The 18238-nt window shown below is 44.1% G+C and overlaps 1 protein-coding gene across 2 annotated transcripts in view; it reads right to left on the bottom strand.

The window, feature by feature from the left end:
* LOC114872772 (serine-rich adhesin for platelets) overlaps positions 1 to 18238 on the bottom strand; it is a 43087-nt gene that overhangs the window by 5741 nt on the left and 19108 nt on the right. For both annotated transcript variants that reach the window (XM_046286618.1, XM_029180360.2), the window contains exon 6: positions 7252 to 7329. In XM_046286618.1, coding sequence (XP_046142574.1) covers positions 7252 to 7329 — 78 coding nt within the window. The remainder of the gene's footprint in view (positions 1 to 7251; positions 7330 to 18238) is intronic.

Genomic DNA, 18238 nt, shown 5'->3' with positions numbered 1-18238 from the left:
CCAGATTCCAAGGTAGAAGGGGAAGCGCTTAATAAAATCCACTTTTCGAACCGCGATAAGGTTTAAAAACGTCCAGCTAACTGATTACACGGACGGTTACACGAGCCTCGAGTATTTTCCTCTTTTTCTCGCGGACGTCAGTTTCACCGTTTATCGACAACGGACAGCGAACAGCCTGGCAGGAATTTCAATCTACGTGAGAGCTGGCCAATTCAGATAAATTTCCATTTAGTCCAACATAGACTCTATCTCTACGTGCCTCTACCCGCAGAATTCGCTCGTTAGATCGTGTTCAGAGTTTCGACTCTACTCGGAGTTAGAAAAAGATCGCTGGTATCGGGATTCGCGCACGGATATTAGCTCCCTGCGTAACTCGAGGAATTCGTGGATTAACCAGGTACGTAGGTGGGTGACGTGTCAGGTCAAAGCATCGAAGAAGATGTCCAGTACCAAGGACTCGATTATTTTAGCGATTTACGCAATCGTGTTACTTTCACGAGCGACAGAGAACACGTTCGAAACGATCCACGATGTCGTCCGCGCGACGAGTTAATTTAACCGAGGGAGTCGCGTGTACAGCAGCAGATCCGCGGTTTCCTCCGAACCAACCTGATCGTGTTCGAGTCCAAGGATTTCTACATTCTAACACGCACCCACTGATAAAACCGTTTGCTCGCTTATCCGCGGATACGTCACGCTCTTTAGCTCGAAATTACAGAAAATATTCCACATATACTGTTCGACTTCTTTATCATTGTTCCTATTTCACCGTGAAAACGTTGTTATTCCATCGTTAATAAAACGCGTCCCGCTAACTTCTGATTAACATTCCTGGCCGGTTACCAGTCGATGGAACTAATCGTCGATACACGTGCAAACCGGTGCTTGTTCCGATATCGCGATACGATGCACTAACCACGTGCCATCGGAAATTCCATTGACCGGTAACGAAGAACGTGTATTATGTAATTCGTAGACAAACAGCGCCTACGAGTTTCCTGTTTCTTCCTCAACCGCGTTCCGGCCATTTAACAGAGAAACGAATTCCTGCGATGCCGTTTAAGTATCCCGATCGTGTTCTCGAATTTTCGCGAATTTTTTCCAATTATAATTAGAATAAACTGGAAATACAATTTTACTATAAGTATACTTCATAGGACCATTCCTCGGGTACTGCTTCGGAGGAATGGTCAGTGCGATCCCTGTGCCTCCTTCGTTCTTATTTTTCATATCCCCAAAATTTCTCGTGTTCGCAATGTCTGGCGATTCGCATTCCAGAGTTCTTCATGTGTGACAGCCACTTGTCGGTCCACGTTTACGCGCCACGAACGAACGCACACTCTTGCCTCCCTGCTATCCCTCGCCTGATATCGGTACAAATATGGTGCGATCGCTGGGACGATCATACCGTTCACTGATGAAACGGGTATACTATTGCTTTACAGCAGAATAAGATTTCAGAAAATTTGAAAAAAGTAAGCCACCATATCGAGTACCTGCTTAAATTTCGTTATTTCGATCGATTTATAGACGAACGATTTACGATCAAATGTTAGTTAATTGATTCTCAATCAATAATCGCCGGTATCATAGAGTCTATTAATAGTCTTCCGGTCGGTGAGGTGTTAACACCTATAATAACCCATATTAACGCGTGCCGTACCAGACACGTCTGTATCTACTGCGTCTACTAGTAGTAGAGGTACCGCATTCTTCCCCTAACGTTCTAACGTCGAAAGATTCTACAAATTCTTCCCACACGATTTCCTATTATTTATAGATCTATAAATTAGTATTAGTACTTGTAATTATTAGCAGAGGTTCGAGAATGGCTCAAAGTTTCGAGCTAAAACGGGCAAATATTTAATATAAATTTACAAGTTTCAAATTGTTTATTTCTACTTTGAAGGAGTATGTTTATTTCATTCCATATCCACTTATCGTTGTGACAAGTACTGACCTCGACTTCATCGAAGAAAAAGGCTTCCTGTAGGAAGCTTCCAGTGTGTCAGGCTTCTTCGTGGCTGACATAATATTCTGTCGGGCCGATTTATAACTTCAACAAACAATCGTTCGACACTGTAGAAACTACGAAACGGGTCTCTGTTCGAGATAGGCGGTTTCCTCGAATAAACGAGATGAAACGGTCCGGTCGGGACGAAAAGTAGCGGCCACACGACCCTGAAGGACCACGATTCGAAGAAAAAGCGGCACTGCTCGGTTGGTAAGGGGTTAAAGAGGAGAAGAGGGATAGAGAGGACTCGTTCTTGCCAGTAAGAAGGCTCTTGTAAGACTGGACGACATTGCTTGTTCGAGGCCAGCTTCCGTGGTTAGCTCCGTGATCAAGCGTTATGCGTTCGCGCGAAAAAGTGGGGTGGCACGAGGTGTGGCTAGTAAATATTACCGCAACTGATACTGTAACTTAATTTTCACGAAGAAACCTACATTTTAACTCATTTCCCCTTCGATACACCCCCCTCCTACCATCTGAACTGGATATTCCTCCGTAAACACCTACTTTGAATCTCTGGAAATTTAATTAAGGAAAACCATTAAACCTACCAGCCTGGCGTTTTGCATATATATTGATACATGTCTAAAGTAATAGCAGAAATTTTTACAAGGCATTCTATTAAAAATTGTAGGAGTTATCAATAGATGGGTAGGTACGTGTCGTCGAACGTTATGTATGCAAAATTTTCAAAAGACATTTACTACACCGTGTAATTTACACGTATCCCGGCTATGAACCTAATACTTTCGTGTATATTCGAGGCGATTTGACGCGATTACCAAGCCCCATCGCTGGATATTACCGATTCTTCGTTTTAATGGAAACTCGCGTAGGTGTAATTTACGTAGAATTAACATTTTTTCTTTCCCCAACGGCTTATCTGACACGGGAATATTTACGGTGTTTCATTTTTACCGCGATTTAAGTGCAGGAGAAAGTACCTGGAGACTCGAGAAAGACACGAATATCGCGAGTTCAAGGATCGAACGTTCCTTCGTTCTTCGAACGAGACAACTTTTCTGGTTCGTCTAGTCGTTTAACCTAATTGCAACCATAAATTACGTCATTTAGCATACCGTTTCAACTACGAGATTCTGTTAGTCGTGATATGGGAAAAGATTCATAAATTCTTTTAAACGGAATACACCCATCATTATGAAACATAGAAAGTCTCATAAGATTCGATGACATAAAAGTATCGTGAAATCGCACTTGTGGCGTATCAATTTAAAACTTAAAGTGCGAAGAAAATAATTGTATAAAAGTTCCATCGATGTTCTTGATGCAAACTGATTTAAATTGAAAATTGTATATTCAGTGATGGACATCGCGAAGCTGTAAATTCGTTGATTTTTGTTCTAACGAAGAATACCGACGAAATCTTTTCATAATCATTTTCTTCAAAGTTTAAGCTTTAAATTGACATACCATAAGTGCTATTTCGCACGACTTTTATGTCATCAAATCGGGTTAGACTGTATAGAAGCGCACTTTCAAAATTGAAAGAAAGGAACGTTTTGTCAAGGAGACAAAAAGACGCTCTTGTCCTTGGACACGAGAAGATCGAAATCGCGTCAACGTGTCTCGAAAGTGTGAAACCTTGTCCGTAGATTATTAATTGTTATTTTAATCTTTCGCAATGAGATCCTTTTGTTGCGCGGATTCGCGTCACCGCGCTGGAATGATCGGAGTCGAAACGATCGTAAATCAACTTTGTCGTCATTCGTGAATATACGTGGTGTTTTAGAAGTGTCTTTTCTATCGTTGCACGTGGAATCGATAGCTCCTCGATAGTCTAATCATTATCGAGTCAGCCTGTGCTCGTCGTGGACCATCGAATCGTTCCATCGACCAGCAGATTTACACGATAAACCGGCGAGTTTTTATTTTTGACAAGAATGAATCACTCGGGTAGGACGTGTAGCCAAACGCGATAAGGAATCTGGGTTTTATAACGTACATCGACAGTTTGCTCAGCACTTTTGTGATATTTTAATCGGACCGCCGAAAACATACGCTATCAGATAGATCGTTCCATTAATCGACACATGCTAGACCAAGCTGATTCTCAATGACGTATACAGGGTGTTCGACAACAGGTGGGAGATTTTTTAAGGGGTAACTCTAGGTATCCAAATAAGACGAAATAGCATTTGCGGCTTTGTTTCCCAGTAATTAAAGTTTAAAAATTCCAGTAAAAGAGCCTAAAATCTGCGATCTGCCCAGCACCGACGACTGAACGTCAGGTCAACAGGGGTGGGTACAGTCATAACCAAGAATCGTTGAATAGTAGAAACTTACTTCGTACTATTCTGTTTCTCGGTACTGTAGCATTCGGCTTTCTCTACTTGGTTATGACTGTACCCACCCCTGTTGACCTGACGTTCAGTCGTAGGTGCTGGGCAGATCGCAGGTTTTAGGCGCTTTTTACTCGAATTTTTAAACATTTTGATCCCTAGAATCACCCCTCAAAAAATCTCCCAGCTGTCGTCGAACACCCTGTATACTCGTCGTTCGCGAATCAAGGGTTTCGCGAAGGATGCCGAATAATTATCGTACGCGTAAACGTACGTTTTAGCCGAGCTAACAGGCGTAAACGTGGTTGCAGACGTAGCCGAGGTCACTCGCAGATCTGCAACGTGATATTAACCCTTCAACGCGGTTCGACGTATTAAGTTGCGTCCTACTTTTCTAGGCCTAAGTATCCCGGAGAAGACAATCGGCTTTTTCGATGTACAAATCAACGGACGGAGGCTGGATAATGGGTCGAAATCGTTGCGCAATTAAGGACACGAAACCTTGTTTCTTCCAACGGCTACTGGCCTCGTCGCGCAACCTCTGTATTTAGTCGCACGAACGCGTTTCTGAACGATGACGAACCGTACGCGTCCTACCGTTTGACCATCGTTATCTACTTAATTAATTCGCGATATTCGTTTCTAGCGATGATTCGAAAATAATCATGTCGGTCTTACGGGTTAATTAGCAATTTAACAGATCGGATGGCGCAAACGGGTCTACCGATTCGGTGATGAATTAGAAAGGTTGATTTCGTGGCAGTGATCGTGGCCACCGTTACTTCGCTTTTGCACGCCTTGTTCGCCAACGATCGTGCGGTTCCCACATTATTCCTCCCGTTCGACGAATGACGCGCGGGTTAGGCTCACTTTGACCCAAACTATTGCCATTTTATGCTTTCGTACCGTTATGGATCCCGTGTCCGTTTAACCTTTAATTCGACAACGATATGGCTTTAATTTCCGATATCTCCAAGGTGTTTCTTTTCAAACACCCTGTATATTTCTATATTACTCGGATAATTATCTTCATTTTTAACAAATCTTATCTATTATTCCCAGTATTATATTATCAATTCCAAGTACTCGATTACCAGTATTTCTAGGGTGATGATTACCTTTAAACGTGACAAATTAGACTTACGTCTCACTGTCCACCTTGCAACTAATGACACATAATCATTCGAAAACTCAACATTTACAGTTCAAGGGATGTCATATCGTTTCGCGACAGCTGGCAACGCACACGAACCCGCAAAGACCGCTTCCTTTTGTATAAACTTTCTCGTCTCGCGACGATCCCTCGGTTCCTCGCGTGGGTCACGAACGGTATCGCGAAACGTTTGACACGACGATCACTGGATTTTTATCGCGTTAGACAGCGAATATTCCATAGTCAGAAATAAGGTTGCAGAATGCGGAAACATCGGCGGCGCGTCGTACGTGCCTCGAGACGCCGATGACGCCCGCCGTCGCCGACTAAGCTTCTCTCGGTTCGTGGGAGCGGCTCGTGAAACGGGTAGGATGCGAATCACACCTCGAGAATCTTATCCAATTAATTTTTTTTCACGTGTCCCACTATAAGGGCAGCCGCGGAGAAAAGAAACACGACGCTGATGATGGAAATAATGCGATACGCGACCGATTCAGACTCGATATCGATTCAACGAGCTCCGATAGCTTCGCGTTTGCTTTTTACTCGCCTCCTCCTCGATGCATGCTTCCTAGTTTCTTTCAGTACTTTCATGGAATCGGTTTCTCGACGTATCTACGTAAAACACGGGGATCGTTTGTTGGCTGTTCGGAAGTTGTAGCTTTTAATTGTATTTTCTTGGAAATTAGGGATTCTATACCGCCAAGTGATGTTTTTTATTATCGTGAAAAGCGAATTTGATCGTTTCTGTAGCTATCAGATCGGCAATTTATTTTTCAACCTTCTGAAGGCCTTTGAAGTTATGATTACATCGGTAATCGCAAAATGAATGAGTAAGAAATTTCAATTGCAAGATAATATTTTGATAATAGTATTCGATAACATTATTTTGTTACCATACTGATAATAGAAAGTAGATACTAATTTTTATCAGAATATTGAACGCAATAATCGTTGAAATATCTCCTTTGAAAAGTTAAAGATCGAAGCGATTCGGAGGCTCTACAAATCACTTGAAGATTGAATGCCCATCACTAATTGGGGTTATAAATACACGATTAGTTGCGGACATGAAACAATACCGACCGACACCAGTCTATCGCGATATTGCATCTGTTTTCAATGGCCACGCAATACCTTATCTAAAAAGTCTAGTGACGCTTTTAACCCATGACATCGGTACTAACCCGTTCCTTTATCTTGTAAATTAACAATAACACTTATCAATCGGTTTTCCCCCGTTCCGTTTATTCGATAACGCGTATAGAAAATCATAACCGATCGATCGAAAGAGAGAAATATCGGAGAAATGAAAATCCTGAACAGAATCGTTCTGCGATCTTCTCGGCGCTGATTTTCTTCCTTTAGACGAGACCGAGGCGTTCATTACCGGTGCCGAACGGGTTCGTGACACGTCACGGAGCGTATCTCAATGTGAAGTTCGCGGCACGATCGAGGGCGAATTCTTGCGGACTTTCACCGGCCATCGAAGGACGGGCCATCGTCGTAAACCGTCTCGAGAGCATTTGTGGCTTTAGCACCAGTGTTGCGGCTCGCGGAACCAACGTCGCCGTCGGTCACGTCGCTTTGCTTCGCTTCGCTTTGCAAAAATCCATTCCTCTCGCTCCCTTTGTAAGAGGAAGCGGTTCCAAGAACGCTTTCAGCCAGCTTTGAACGCCTAGGAAATCGAGTCGTACGATTCGAAGCTCGCGCGGAGGAATTTAACGACTGTTCTCCTTCATATTTGCGTCCCATCGGGTCGTAATTAATAAAATAAGCTTTCTTACCTGCTTTTAAATCTTCGACGACAACAGCCTCAGGGAAATTCGTGTTTCGATTCGCACTGTCTACCTCGTCATTCCGTCCTGCGAACAAATCGGTACACCGATCAGAGGACACTTCTATTTAAGAAAAAAAAAAAAAAAATAAAAAATAGAAAATTGCTGACTTATGCAACTGCGTTTCACGACTATTTCCAAGCCATGATCGCGAGCGACAAACAGGGTGCCGTCGATGTCGTTTCAATTAAGTGAAATTACCGGAAGGCGGTCGCGAAACGAAAAGTTCTCTGCGTACACAAACCAGTCCAGTGATAATGAGTCGAGGTAATGGTTGCTAGCTAGTGGACACAGCTGCACGGTTAACTCCATTTGACCCGTTGCTTATTAAACACGCATCAGATACGTAGACGAGAAGTAGAAAAGGCGTACGGCACGCGCGTCTATTGTTCCCTGTCACCCCGCGAGATATTATTAATATCTCGCCATGGATTTTTATACTACTGCGTAGTATATGATATAAAAAAAGTATCTCAAATAAAATTTATAAAATTAACATTAAAGCTTGTATAACTAATTTAGATTAGCATTTACATCGATTAATATTCAAGTAAACATTGCTCTTCTTGCATTCTTAGACGCAAAATCTTCTTATGGGGGTCCTGGATCTTGGGGGACTCTAAACGACCGCCTAGTCTGCCTAGGCCCCCGGCCGGCCTTGTATAAAACATACGGCTGTCAAAGCGTTAAGCTTCGAGTTTCCTTTTTCAAAGAATTGACAGAGAACGTTTGCATATATGCAAGGAAGGATAATACGATGGCGCCATTCAGTAATCAACGGAATACGCGGAAGAGTAAAAAACGGGCTAGGAGGACTCGGTTGATCTCTTGTTTCTACGACCTTGATCGCTTAATGAACGTTGTTGCCCCGTAACCAGATCCGTATCTCGAGACGCGGCTCCTCCAATAATCTTCTTCCTTCAACCAGTTAACGAACCTTTGAACTCGATCGCTATTAATTAATCCCGATCGTTAGGCCGAGTCTGCTTTCGGAACACGGTCCGAATAGAAAAGTGAATTTGATCGCTATAATTTTCAAACGATACTGTAAATAGATTCGGTAAATTACGGGTCGATCTTGATCAACGATCGTTCGGTTGCCAGGGGGGTTTCGATGTGATTAACGAGAATGCCGGGTCTGGCCGATGGAATTCGTGAAGCCAGGATCGGTAGTTGGAATTTCAATAATCTCCTGTGACGAATTATCGTAATGGTAGATTAAAGTTTATAATTAATTGTTATATAATTAGTCGCGGGTTGCGACGCGAACGCGTCCTCGTTTGTTAACGAAAGATGGCGAGTTTGAAGCGGGCCCGAGGAGCCGAGCGCTTCTTTTCAAGGGACATTTTTCAATGGTGATCGAACGGGAAGAAGCTCGACGAAAGGGCCGGCGGGAAGTTGACATTAAGGGAGATACCTGCAATGGAAAGAGGAAGCAAGACAGCAGGAGAATACTGAAAAGGAAAAAAAAGAAGCAATCTGACGAAAGGAAGAATAAGAAGAGGATCGGGTAAAGGAGCGAGTAAGAGGGAATCGGAAGTTAAAGAGTGAACGAGAGTGGAGAAGAGATGAAAAGAGAGGAAAGAGAGCAAGGAAAAATAAGAAGAGTTGTTCTCCTCTCCGGTCTAAGAGGTTGGGAGAGGGTGGCCTTGAGCAGGTCATCACCTCCGGCTGCGGTGCTGATGCTGCTCGTGCTGGACCATCTTAACTTCTTCTTCTTCTTCTTCTTCTTCTTCCTCTTCGTCTTCTTCTACTTGCTCCTTGAACCCTTCTTTACTCCTCTGGCCACCTCTTCTTCGCCAACCTTCTCTTCAATTTAACCTTCTCTTTCTGTCCTCAGCTCTTTCTCTTTTTCTCCTCCTAGCCGTCTCTCTTCCTCTTTCTTTTACTCTCTGTGCGCGCTCTTTACACTTTTCCAGGGACCTCCATCGCGCGGTACGAAACAATCCGTACGAGCTAACTCGGCACCGCGGATTCACGAGAGAACGACGTTTCTTAGGACCCTTTGACCTTCGTACAAGTCATTCATTGGTAAATGCGATAAAAATCGCCGAGAATTCTAGGGATTCCCGTATTTAAAAATTTCAACGGCTAATTTTAACGAAAGCGTCAATTTGACAAGTGGTCGACGAGAAAATAACTTCTAGCGACTAATTGAAGAAAAAGAGAAAAAGAAGAAGAGAGAAGAGGGGAAGATTTCGAGCGGTTGGATTAACACGAAGGGAATCAGGCAAATCGAGTTTGACAAAGTGGATCGTCCGTGACGCCCCTCGAACGTAATGGTGGACGCGTGGCAGCGTCGGTGTCGGCTACAGCAGGTACAATGCGAAATCGTTTCGGTAAAATCGGCCGGTGAACGCGACCGTAGGACCGGCCTCCGTGACTCGGTGCACCGGCTTAAGTGAATGAGAAAGATAAACATAATAATTACGGCAAATTGCTGGCTGCCGTTGAAAACGGCATCGCTGAACCGGCACCGCGTCAGAAGAGGAACGCGAACTCCGATGACCAATGAAATCTCGTCTAACAGGGTGTACCGTGACACCTGGACAGAACTTCGCTGATGGATTCGGTAAATAATAATCAAATCGTTAAGTCGAGTCTTCCGGTGATTCCGGATGATTTTCTCTGATGGAAAATGAATACAGTAGCATGAACGGTAAAAGGTTATTCACCAGGTAATTGTTGGTGTTTTATCAATCGCGAGTTGAAGAGGTAATGGTGTAATAATTGAGCGTAAACACGAAGATTGAATTTTCGATAACGGGAAGAGCACAAAGAAGAACAATTTACGAGGACGTCGATCACGCGATGTGTCGACCTCGACCCAGTAACTTCCAGGCCACGTATAGCCCTGAGGTTGCCGATCGAAATTCATTTCGATCGCACCAACTCGATCGATGTAACCCGCGGCAATACCCCGTTTAAACCGTCCAAGACAAACTTGTTGAATTATTATGAATTTCGATCATTTATGAGGTAATCGATTAATTTGAAACACCTCATAGCCCATCGCACCGATAGAAATAATTATCATTTCTTTTCTGAAATCAGGTAATAATCGGGAATTACACTTGCACGCGATACTAACAGCCTTCATGACCCGGTGAAATAATAAACGTTCTAACAAAGTGTATCTCGAGAGTTACAACGAGGCAAGAGGAGTTGGCGCCTGCTCGATAAACCAAGCTCGCCTTTAACGAACACATTGCTCCGTGTCGTGCAGAAATTTAATACGATATGTACATATATGTACACGATCGTACGGGAGCACGCACGTGGAGATGCGTCCGATGAATGAGCTAATTGTGCCTTCAACGCCGCGAATTCCATCCCCTTTTATTCCTTCGACGCCTTCCTATGCTCGGACGCTTGCATCTCATTCGTGATGGGCTAATAATCGCTTGAAAAATTACTCTCGATCTGTATCAGTATACTCTGTACCCTATGCAATTCTTGTTAATTCTTGCATACCGACGAAACAGAGACTTATAGTATGTCTTCTTAAATTTCAGGGGCTTCGTTGCAGTTGCAAATCAAGCGTGTGCATGATTTCTCGAAGAAACAACAACGGAATGGGACGGTAAATAGTTTCAGGCAGGTGTAGCCCATCTGCAGTGTCAGCTGCCAGCGAACCGAAGCCCCTGCCACGCTCTCTACCCTTGAGATTCAAAAAATATCCTGCGAGCTGCAGCTGTTGCTGGTGCGCTTTTCTTGTGGGTGGCCAGTGAAAGTGCAGCCTCGAGGTCAACCTCGACAAATTGAATTTTTACATCAACATCCTTTGATAAATCTTCGCGAAAATCTTTCAACTATTGCATTATTTTTTTTTATCTTCAAGTAATAACATATTTAAAAGAAAAAATAAAGATACCATAAATTTTTAATAAATCTCATTCTTTTCACGTCGATAAGAAATCGAACGTTACGTGTTACGATTGTCATTAAAGACACGTTCTATCCGGGAACGTGTCAATCGACAAAGTTGTTCGAGTCAAAGAAGATTTCTGATCGAACAGCGCTTTTTCTTCGGCTTTTTTTCACCAACCTACGATCCGGGAGAGAATCTTTTTTTACCCACGAAGCTGCTGCACACTACACTCGTTAATGTCCCACATCCTGCCGTCGAAAGCGTTCTCTCGTTCTTCCTTACGAGCGTCGTGGACGAGTGAATCGTAATTTTCAGTCTCTCGTAATTGCTCCTTAGCCTGCCAGTTCGAAAGCTAAGTTTTCCCTTTCGACTATGCTTCGCACGATGACGCGATTGATTCGTGAGTCAGATCTGAATTGGTTTAATGATTCACTTCGATCGTACGAAACATCGGATTCATCGAAAGAGTATGCCGCTATAGTTGGAATTAATTTCAGTCATCTTTTGAGTAAACTTGCTGTAATTCTTCGAGATTATCCTATGCAATCAGTACGTTGCAAGGAAAGATTAAAGTCTAGCCAACGTACATAGAGATTATAATAATTTATAGCTATTATTCATAATTTGCCTAGTTATTGTGTATACCGTCTAGGTAAAACTGCTACAGGGAAAGTATTAATATATTATTATCTTTCTTTTTTATCGGAAACTTAATCCGAACCTACTACGGATACATCGTATATAAAATATAAGAATTTAATTCCCTATAAATTCCAGTTTAATGAGTTAACTCGACGTTTGATGTTAGTATTAGGTTGTTGCATATCAGATGGTTGATTTCGAAACGCTAGAAAGTCTGACGCAATTTGATAACATAAAAGTATCAGAAAATACCACGTATGTCGTATCAATTTGAAGCTTAAACTTTGACAAAAATAACCACGTAAATGTTTCGTTAATGTTCCTAATATTAACAGCGGAAGGGTTAAGCTGAACACTTGTACACGATTTCCCGGTAAATATTTTTTACAGGAGGATACGTTTACTACCTTGCCTTGTTCCGTTTATTCAATCGATCGTCGGAAAGAAAACAGACTCGCTTCGATGTATTAGCAGCGTAACGCGAATTTTCAAACGCAATACGCGCAGATACCATCGGGCAGGTGAACAAATACGTGGAAAATCGAGACTCGGAGGAGGTAAATATTTAAATACCTTTTCAGTCACGAATCGAACGATTCCGGTGGAACATTCGGTAGCTGTGCCTTGTCGAACCGTAACACGATCCCTTGGAACCACTTATCTTTTAATATCTTTCTCTCTCTGGTACACAATTTTAAACCTCGCGAGGGAACACTTTGGAGAATCGAGTGTCGCGTATTCGAGGAGGAAGAATCAACAACAGTCAGAGATTCTCGTACATCGTCAACTTTGTTCACCTCGTCTATTCCATGTAAATATCATGGAGAATAATCTGTTTACAAATCAATGATCTTCGATCTTCGATAACTTGCTACGAGAAAGATTTCGAAAACGATCCTTTCTTTTCTTTGTAAATCAGAAGGTAATGGAGTGGAATAAACGCGTATACTGATGTGATCAATCTCACGGTGAAATTTTCGGAGAGAAAGAAAAATATATTTTGACAAGTGTATAAAAGAAACACGCGAGGCAGAGAGCAGACGAGAAGGCTCTTGGAAACGCTTTGACTCGGAGCGTCGAGAAGAGACTGGCGAACGCCTTTCTGCCTCTCTGCCTGGGACATCGTTGGCCATCCCTTTCCACCAATGACGAGGCTTCCTTTACTGGTCTCTCACGGAGAGACCGTGGTACCTTTACTCTTGATAGGTTACCTTCGAGTTAACTCGATAGGATCGTAAAACGTGCGCGTGCATACAAATCAGTGCTTCGATGCGTGAAAATCGCAAGGATTTTCGGTAACACCTGGAACATCCAGGAAATGTACCACACCTCAGCATCCAAAACTTTCTGACACCTCAATTTTCTTATTCGAGTTACTATACCTCAAATCTAATCATTCTGTTTAATAAATAAAAGAGACTCGCTTTGCAACGATTTTCTAAATTTTATATTATTTTTGAGCTTGTGAAACCCTTTCGTTTAAAAATAGATACGCGTATCTACACTCGAAACACCCTCGAATACGTTCCATTGATCGAAACATGTTTTGAAATAATTCATCTCCAAATATACCGCCTAAAGAACATCCGATAGAAAAATATGTTTGCGAGTCTGGTCAGCTGCCCAATCAGACGTTAGATCCCGGAAGACGCAGCAGAGATGCGCGGTAGATGTATCGATTCTCAACGATATGTCGATCGTATGCAACAATTACTGTCAGTCAAGTTCGGTGTGCAATCTCTGGCACGGGTCAGAAGTATATCGGAGCCGTCTTGAAGAACGAACGTACATACCGTCTACACGTGCGAGTTATCGCGGACAAAAGAAATCTCTTCTCCTTTTTTATTTTTATTTTTCGTTATAGCGGTGTATTATTGTTCGCGAGATCGTATATCGATAATCCATTTCGATGGCCGCGGGGTGCTGCACACGCACAATAACATTTGCATCGTCTAAAAAGAAAAAAATCGTGTTCCAACTTACAAGCGCATACCTTCGTTCGTTTTGATCGCTTCTGACCCGCGTGACATTCTTTCCGACTTCTTCTCTTATCGCGCCACGCATCTACCGTGTCGCAGTTTTGGAGGGAACGGCCATTTGACCTTAGCAAACGCGACGAGGAACCAGAAGCATCCCGCGCCTTCGTGTTTCGCGACGATTTCTCCCTACGCGACTCATCTTTATCGTTTCGTCACACGATTTCCAGGAGAACGGTCCTTTAATCCTAGCAAACTCGCGATGTCAAACATCTTTAAAACGTTCTTTTTTTCAAAGTAACAGCCTTTTACAGTGAGAGGTGAACTAAAGTAACTTAACTTAATGGCTGTACCAATAAGATTGCATTTGAGAGGAAGTGACATAAAATGTTTTGTGACAAACCAAATGGAACAAACAGTGGTTGGATGTTTAAACGGAAGATTGGAATTTTGGAATAACAATCGCGCAGCAGAATTTTCCTACGATGCGACGGAAAGCAACTATCGATGATGTATTATTCAACGATCGGCGATTCGTTGACCACTCGAACGAGGAATTTCGAGGGGCCTACACGAGCAACCTTGTTACCAGTCTGGCATCGCAACGCGGAATGTTTCGCTACGTAAGTAACGTATATAGACAATACCTTAACGTTGCATGCGTCTCGAGTTATAATTTCGCCTTGTCGATAGCCGGTTCATACATCTTTCATGACGGCTAGAATTCTGAATAGAATCGTCCTGCAACTGCGTTTCGGAAACCCACGAACGCATTCGTGAATGTCGATTAGCATAACGCATAACCTTGTTCGAAACAATGTTTCCTATAAAATGTTGCTACATTTGAATACGTTTGCGAAATTTGTTCGTTGAATGTCACAATAGATAACAATCTTTTTCTTAGAAAATCCGGGTCCGCTTACGATACGTTGTCGATTCGTTCGCGTTACGCTTACGGTCCGATTCCTGCTGTGAATAATTAACATAACACTAATGACATGGGAGTTATCTAAAAAAAGACTGGAACGTTATTCGGTAACACGTAAGTTGCGTGAATTACCGCTAACCGAGACGGTGCATTTTCCATGCACAACGCGTCGCGTGCTCCGATATCCCTGACAATGACGAACGTGACGTAAATGACGGATGCATACTTGTAAAGGCCGACTGATTGACACGCAACGTTTGTACGCGACTTTAAATTGTATCCAGAATTTCGTGGCTGTCGAACGATGTGTGGCACACGACCCAAATCGCGATGGTTAACGGATTTCGCGAATACGAATCGATTTTTTTTTTAGAAAGTTCTCGGCGTTGTCAACTGGCTATTTAAAATATGCCCGATTTCGAGAAGGTGGAGAAAAGCGGATCGATACCGGTCGAAGAAGAAAAGTGCAAGGTTCGGCGGCAGCTCAAAGGATAGTCACGCGCCGTTGATTAGTTAGCGCAAGAATGTTGACCGTGCAAAGTTGATCGCAAACGCGTGGGAAAGCGGCGCGGAAGAACTGCGACGCGGCGCGGCGCGGCGTCGTGATGAAAAATCGGCGTCGCGTTTTGTACCTTCCCGTAGACGATCGGGTGGCGAGAAAACGCTGAAAACGAAAGTCTTCGCGATATGCAAACCGGATCTTCTCGCGGGAAACGCTGCGCTCGATATGCAGCTAAATTTACACGTTCCGCGATTTAGTTTAGTTTGCATAATTTTTTTGCGTTTGCCATTCTCAAAACTTTCGGCGCGAGTCTCGTATAACAGTTGCGTCGCGACGAGCGTACGAGCGATCCCATGGTAGATCTAATTGGTAGAGCTGGTCCTCGGGTGCAGCAGGAATTCGTGCAAGCCGTGCAGATTCTCGCATTCCAACGATACCAGAGGTCCGGCTTCTCTCCCTCTCTTTCTGCATTTATAGAGCTGCTCGCGCCAAGTTTGAACTCAGCCAGGCCTTCGTTCGCGAAACGGAAGATGCTCGACCGGTTTCTTTTTTCTTTTGCCGGACCCCGTGTTAGAACGCGACCACCGAGCAGCCGCTCGCTCGAAGAATCTTAAGCTCGGTTTACACGCTCATGCGATACGCGCACACTTGTGTAATCGAATTTGTGCAATGCGAAACGCCGGGGGATGCTCGTATCAAAAGCTTTCCCGCAACGATTTCGTTTTATCGATGAATTCTCAAAACTTACAGACCGCATCAGTTTTATCGATAGCCAGATCAAAGTCGCGAGCAAGGCGAGATATATCGTAGTAAATATCGTGACTCGACATTATCGGACGGGTGTTGGAGGTCTGAGCAACTTTTTGACCGATCAAACGTTCAAGTCCGAAGGTTATCGATAACTGGTCGTCCTCGCTGGCAGGATCGAAAGAAACTGATCTTTTCCCGGTGTCTAACAGGCATTCGGACAATGTGGCTGGTTAACAGCGGCGTCGTAGACATTCCAAGGGGATAAAAATCCTGGGGGCTGATTGCGCGCGGCGTGCTTACGGCGCGAGTCGCGTTCTGGATCGCGAACGTCGCCGGTTGATGGGCTCGTGCTCGTTTTCTCGGCTGTGTTTTAGCGCCTTGCCTCGAGTCAAGGAGGCCGAGTTACAGCCACGTCGACGATAAGTCAGCCGACGAACCGTGTACATATTCTCCTCTTCGGATACGGTATAACTGTAAAGGGACGTTTCCTCTCTCGTTTCGATCCCAGGTGAATTGACGTTCAGAAAAAAAAGCGGCTTTGCTTTTAAAGCCGAAAATTTACACGAACGTGTCGCGCGACGGACGCTTATATCGCATGCGCGTAATTTCAGAGGGGCGAGGAGGTAGAAATCATCGAATTTTCATTTCGAGAAAGGGAAGATTAAGAAAATATATAAATCTTTTGTCCCCTCGTTGAACCGCGGATTCCTCGAATTCCTCGGATCAAGGAACACAACCGAGCGCTGGCACGAGACGCGGAGTATGACTTATCGAAGCTAATCGAATCGATGTCGAGGCTCGAGCACCTTCCGGGTCGGCAGACTGGAATGTTGTCGCTTCAATCGGACATATTGGCTTCGCGTAGGCGCCGAGCAGATCCTTTCAGACGCGATCGCTTCCATTCTCCGTCCGGATAATGACGAGTATCGTATTCTTAACATGCTAACTACCTACGGTCAGAATGAATAGAAAAGTCCTTTTCTATTTCGCAATTTGACCGTTCCTTTTCGAAATACGTCGAATGGAAAGTTGAACGAATGCTCGGTCGAGTTCCGGGGTGGGACGTTTAAACAGGGCATCCCGATCTTCCGGCACCGTTTAGCCCCGTTGTTTCTCGAGCAAGTCGCTTCGAGGCCTTCTCCGGTGATTTACCATCGATAGTTTCTCCGAATGATTGATTCGGCTAATCATCGTTCGTGACCAGTTCCGTGGAAGAGGATGCCGAGTTATCTTGGTGGTTTGCCTGGGTTAATGCACCGCGAACGAGCACAGCCCGCGCCCTGATACGTTACAGGCTGCCCTTTTATTTCTTCCTTCCTCGAAAACCACCTTCTTTATCGTCTAATCCACCGGCAATTATGAATGAAAACCAACCACTTGGTTACTTCGAGCTTATTACGTTGCTAATTAGCATATCATAAGCTCGTGATTGGATGCACTCGAGAGGAGATGGCCTTATCATTTCTATCCGACGAGCGATCATCGACACCGGTTACGTAAACCAGTAACCGGATAATCATTGGAAATGATAAATGATGGTGGAGAAAAGGAGTTGTTGGATATGTATTGGCTAGGCGGTCGGTCGTGTCACCGCGTTCCATCAGCCGAGGCTTCTATACCTCCGACTGAACGGAACGTACACGCGGATGAAGGCAGAGAGATGGCGAGTGTGGGTGGTTGGTCAGGGTCTGTCAGGGTATATGGTAGTCACAACAATATGGCGGTGGTAAGCGCACACCCATGGCTATGGCAGTGTTTGCCGTCTGGTCGAGCACTCGCGGTGGCTTGACCGCGCTCAAGGTCCTCCATTCCCTCTTTAATCGCCTTCCTTTTCCAGATCTTTCACTTTGCTTCGCTCCCAATCGAACAGACCTTAGACCGCGATCTATAGCCAACCTGGAGCCGCACCGCCTATGAAAATCCGATCGAAGATGACTGCATTCCACCGAGACGGACTTTGCGTGTCGTCCATAGTATACTGACCTAAAGATCATCATCCTACTTTGCTCTTTCATGCCAGCGACGGACGTCAGAAGAATCTCGGGTTATAAGCGAACAAATCAGGGCTGCAACGCGGCACGTCGGTTTTAAACACCCGTCGTATCGCGCGGCTCGATCGTCTTCGTACTTCTCGTGTTGAATGGATCACGATGCTGCTCGTTATTAAGGCACCGAGTGTAAATGATCGCGCGTACACCCACGATAATCGACATCCGGTACATGCGAGCCTACCAATTACTCTGCACCTATTCTACAATAGCTATTCC

Source organism: Osmia bicornis, chromosome 1 (genome assembly GCF_907164935.1).
Source record: "Osmia bicornis bicornis chromosome 1, iOsmBic2.1, whole genome shotgun sequence".
Taxonomy (NCBI): Eukaryota; Metazoa; Arthropoda; class Insecta; order Hymenoptera; family Megachilidae; genus Osmia; species Osmia bicornis.
Note: the sequence above shows the minus strand (reverse complement) of the source record. Positions and strands in the feature narration are given on the sequence as shown.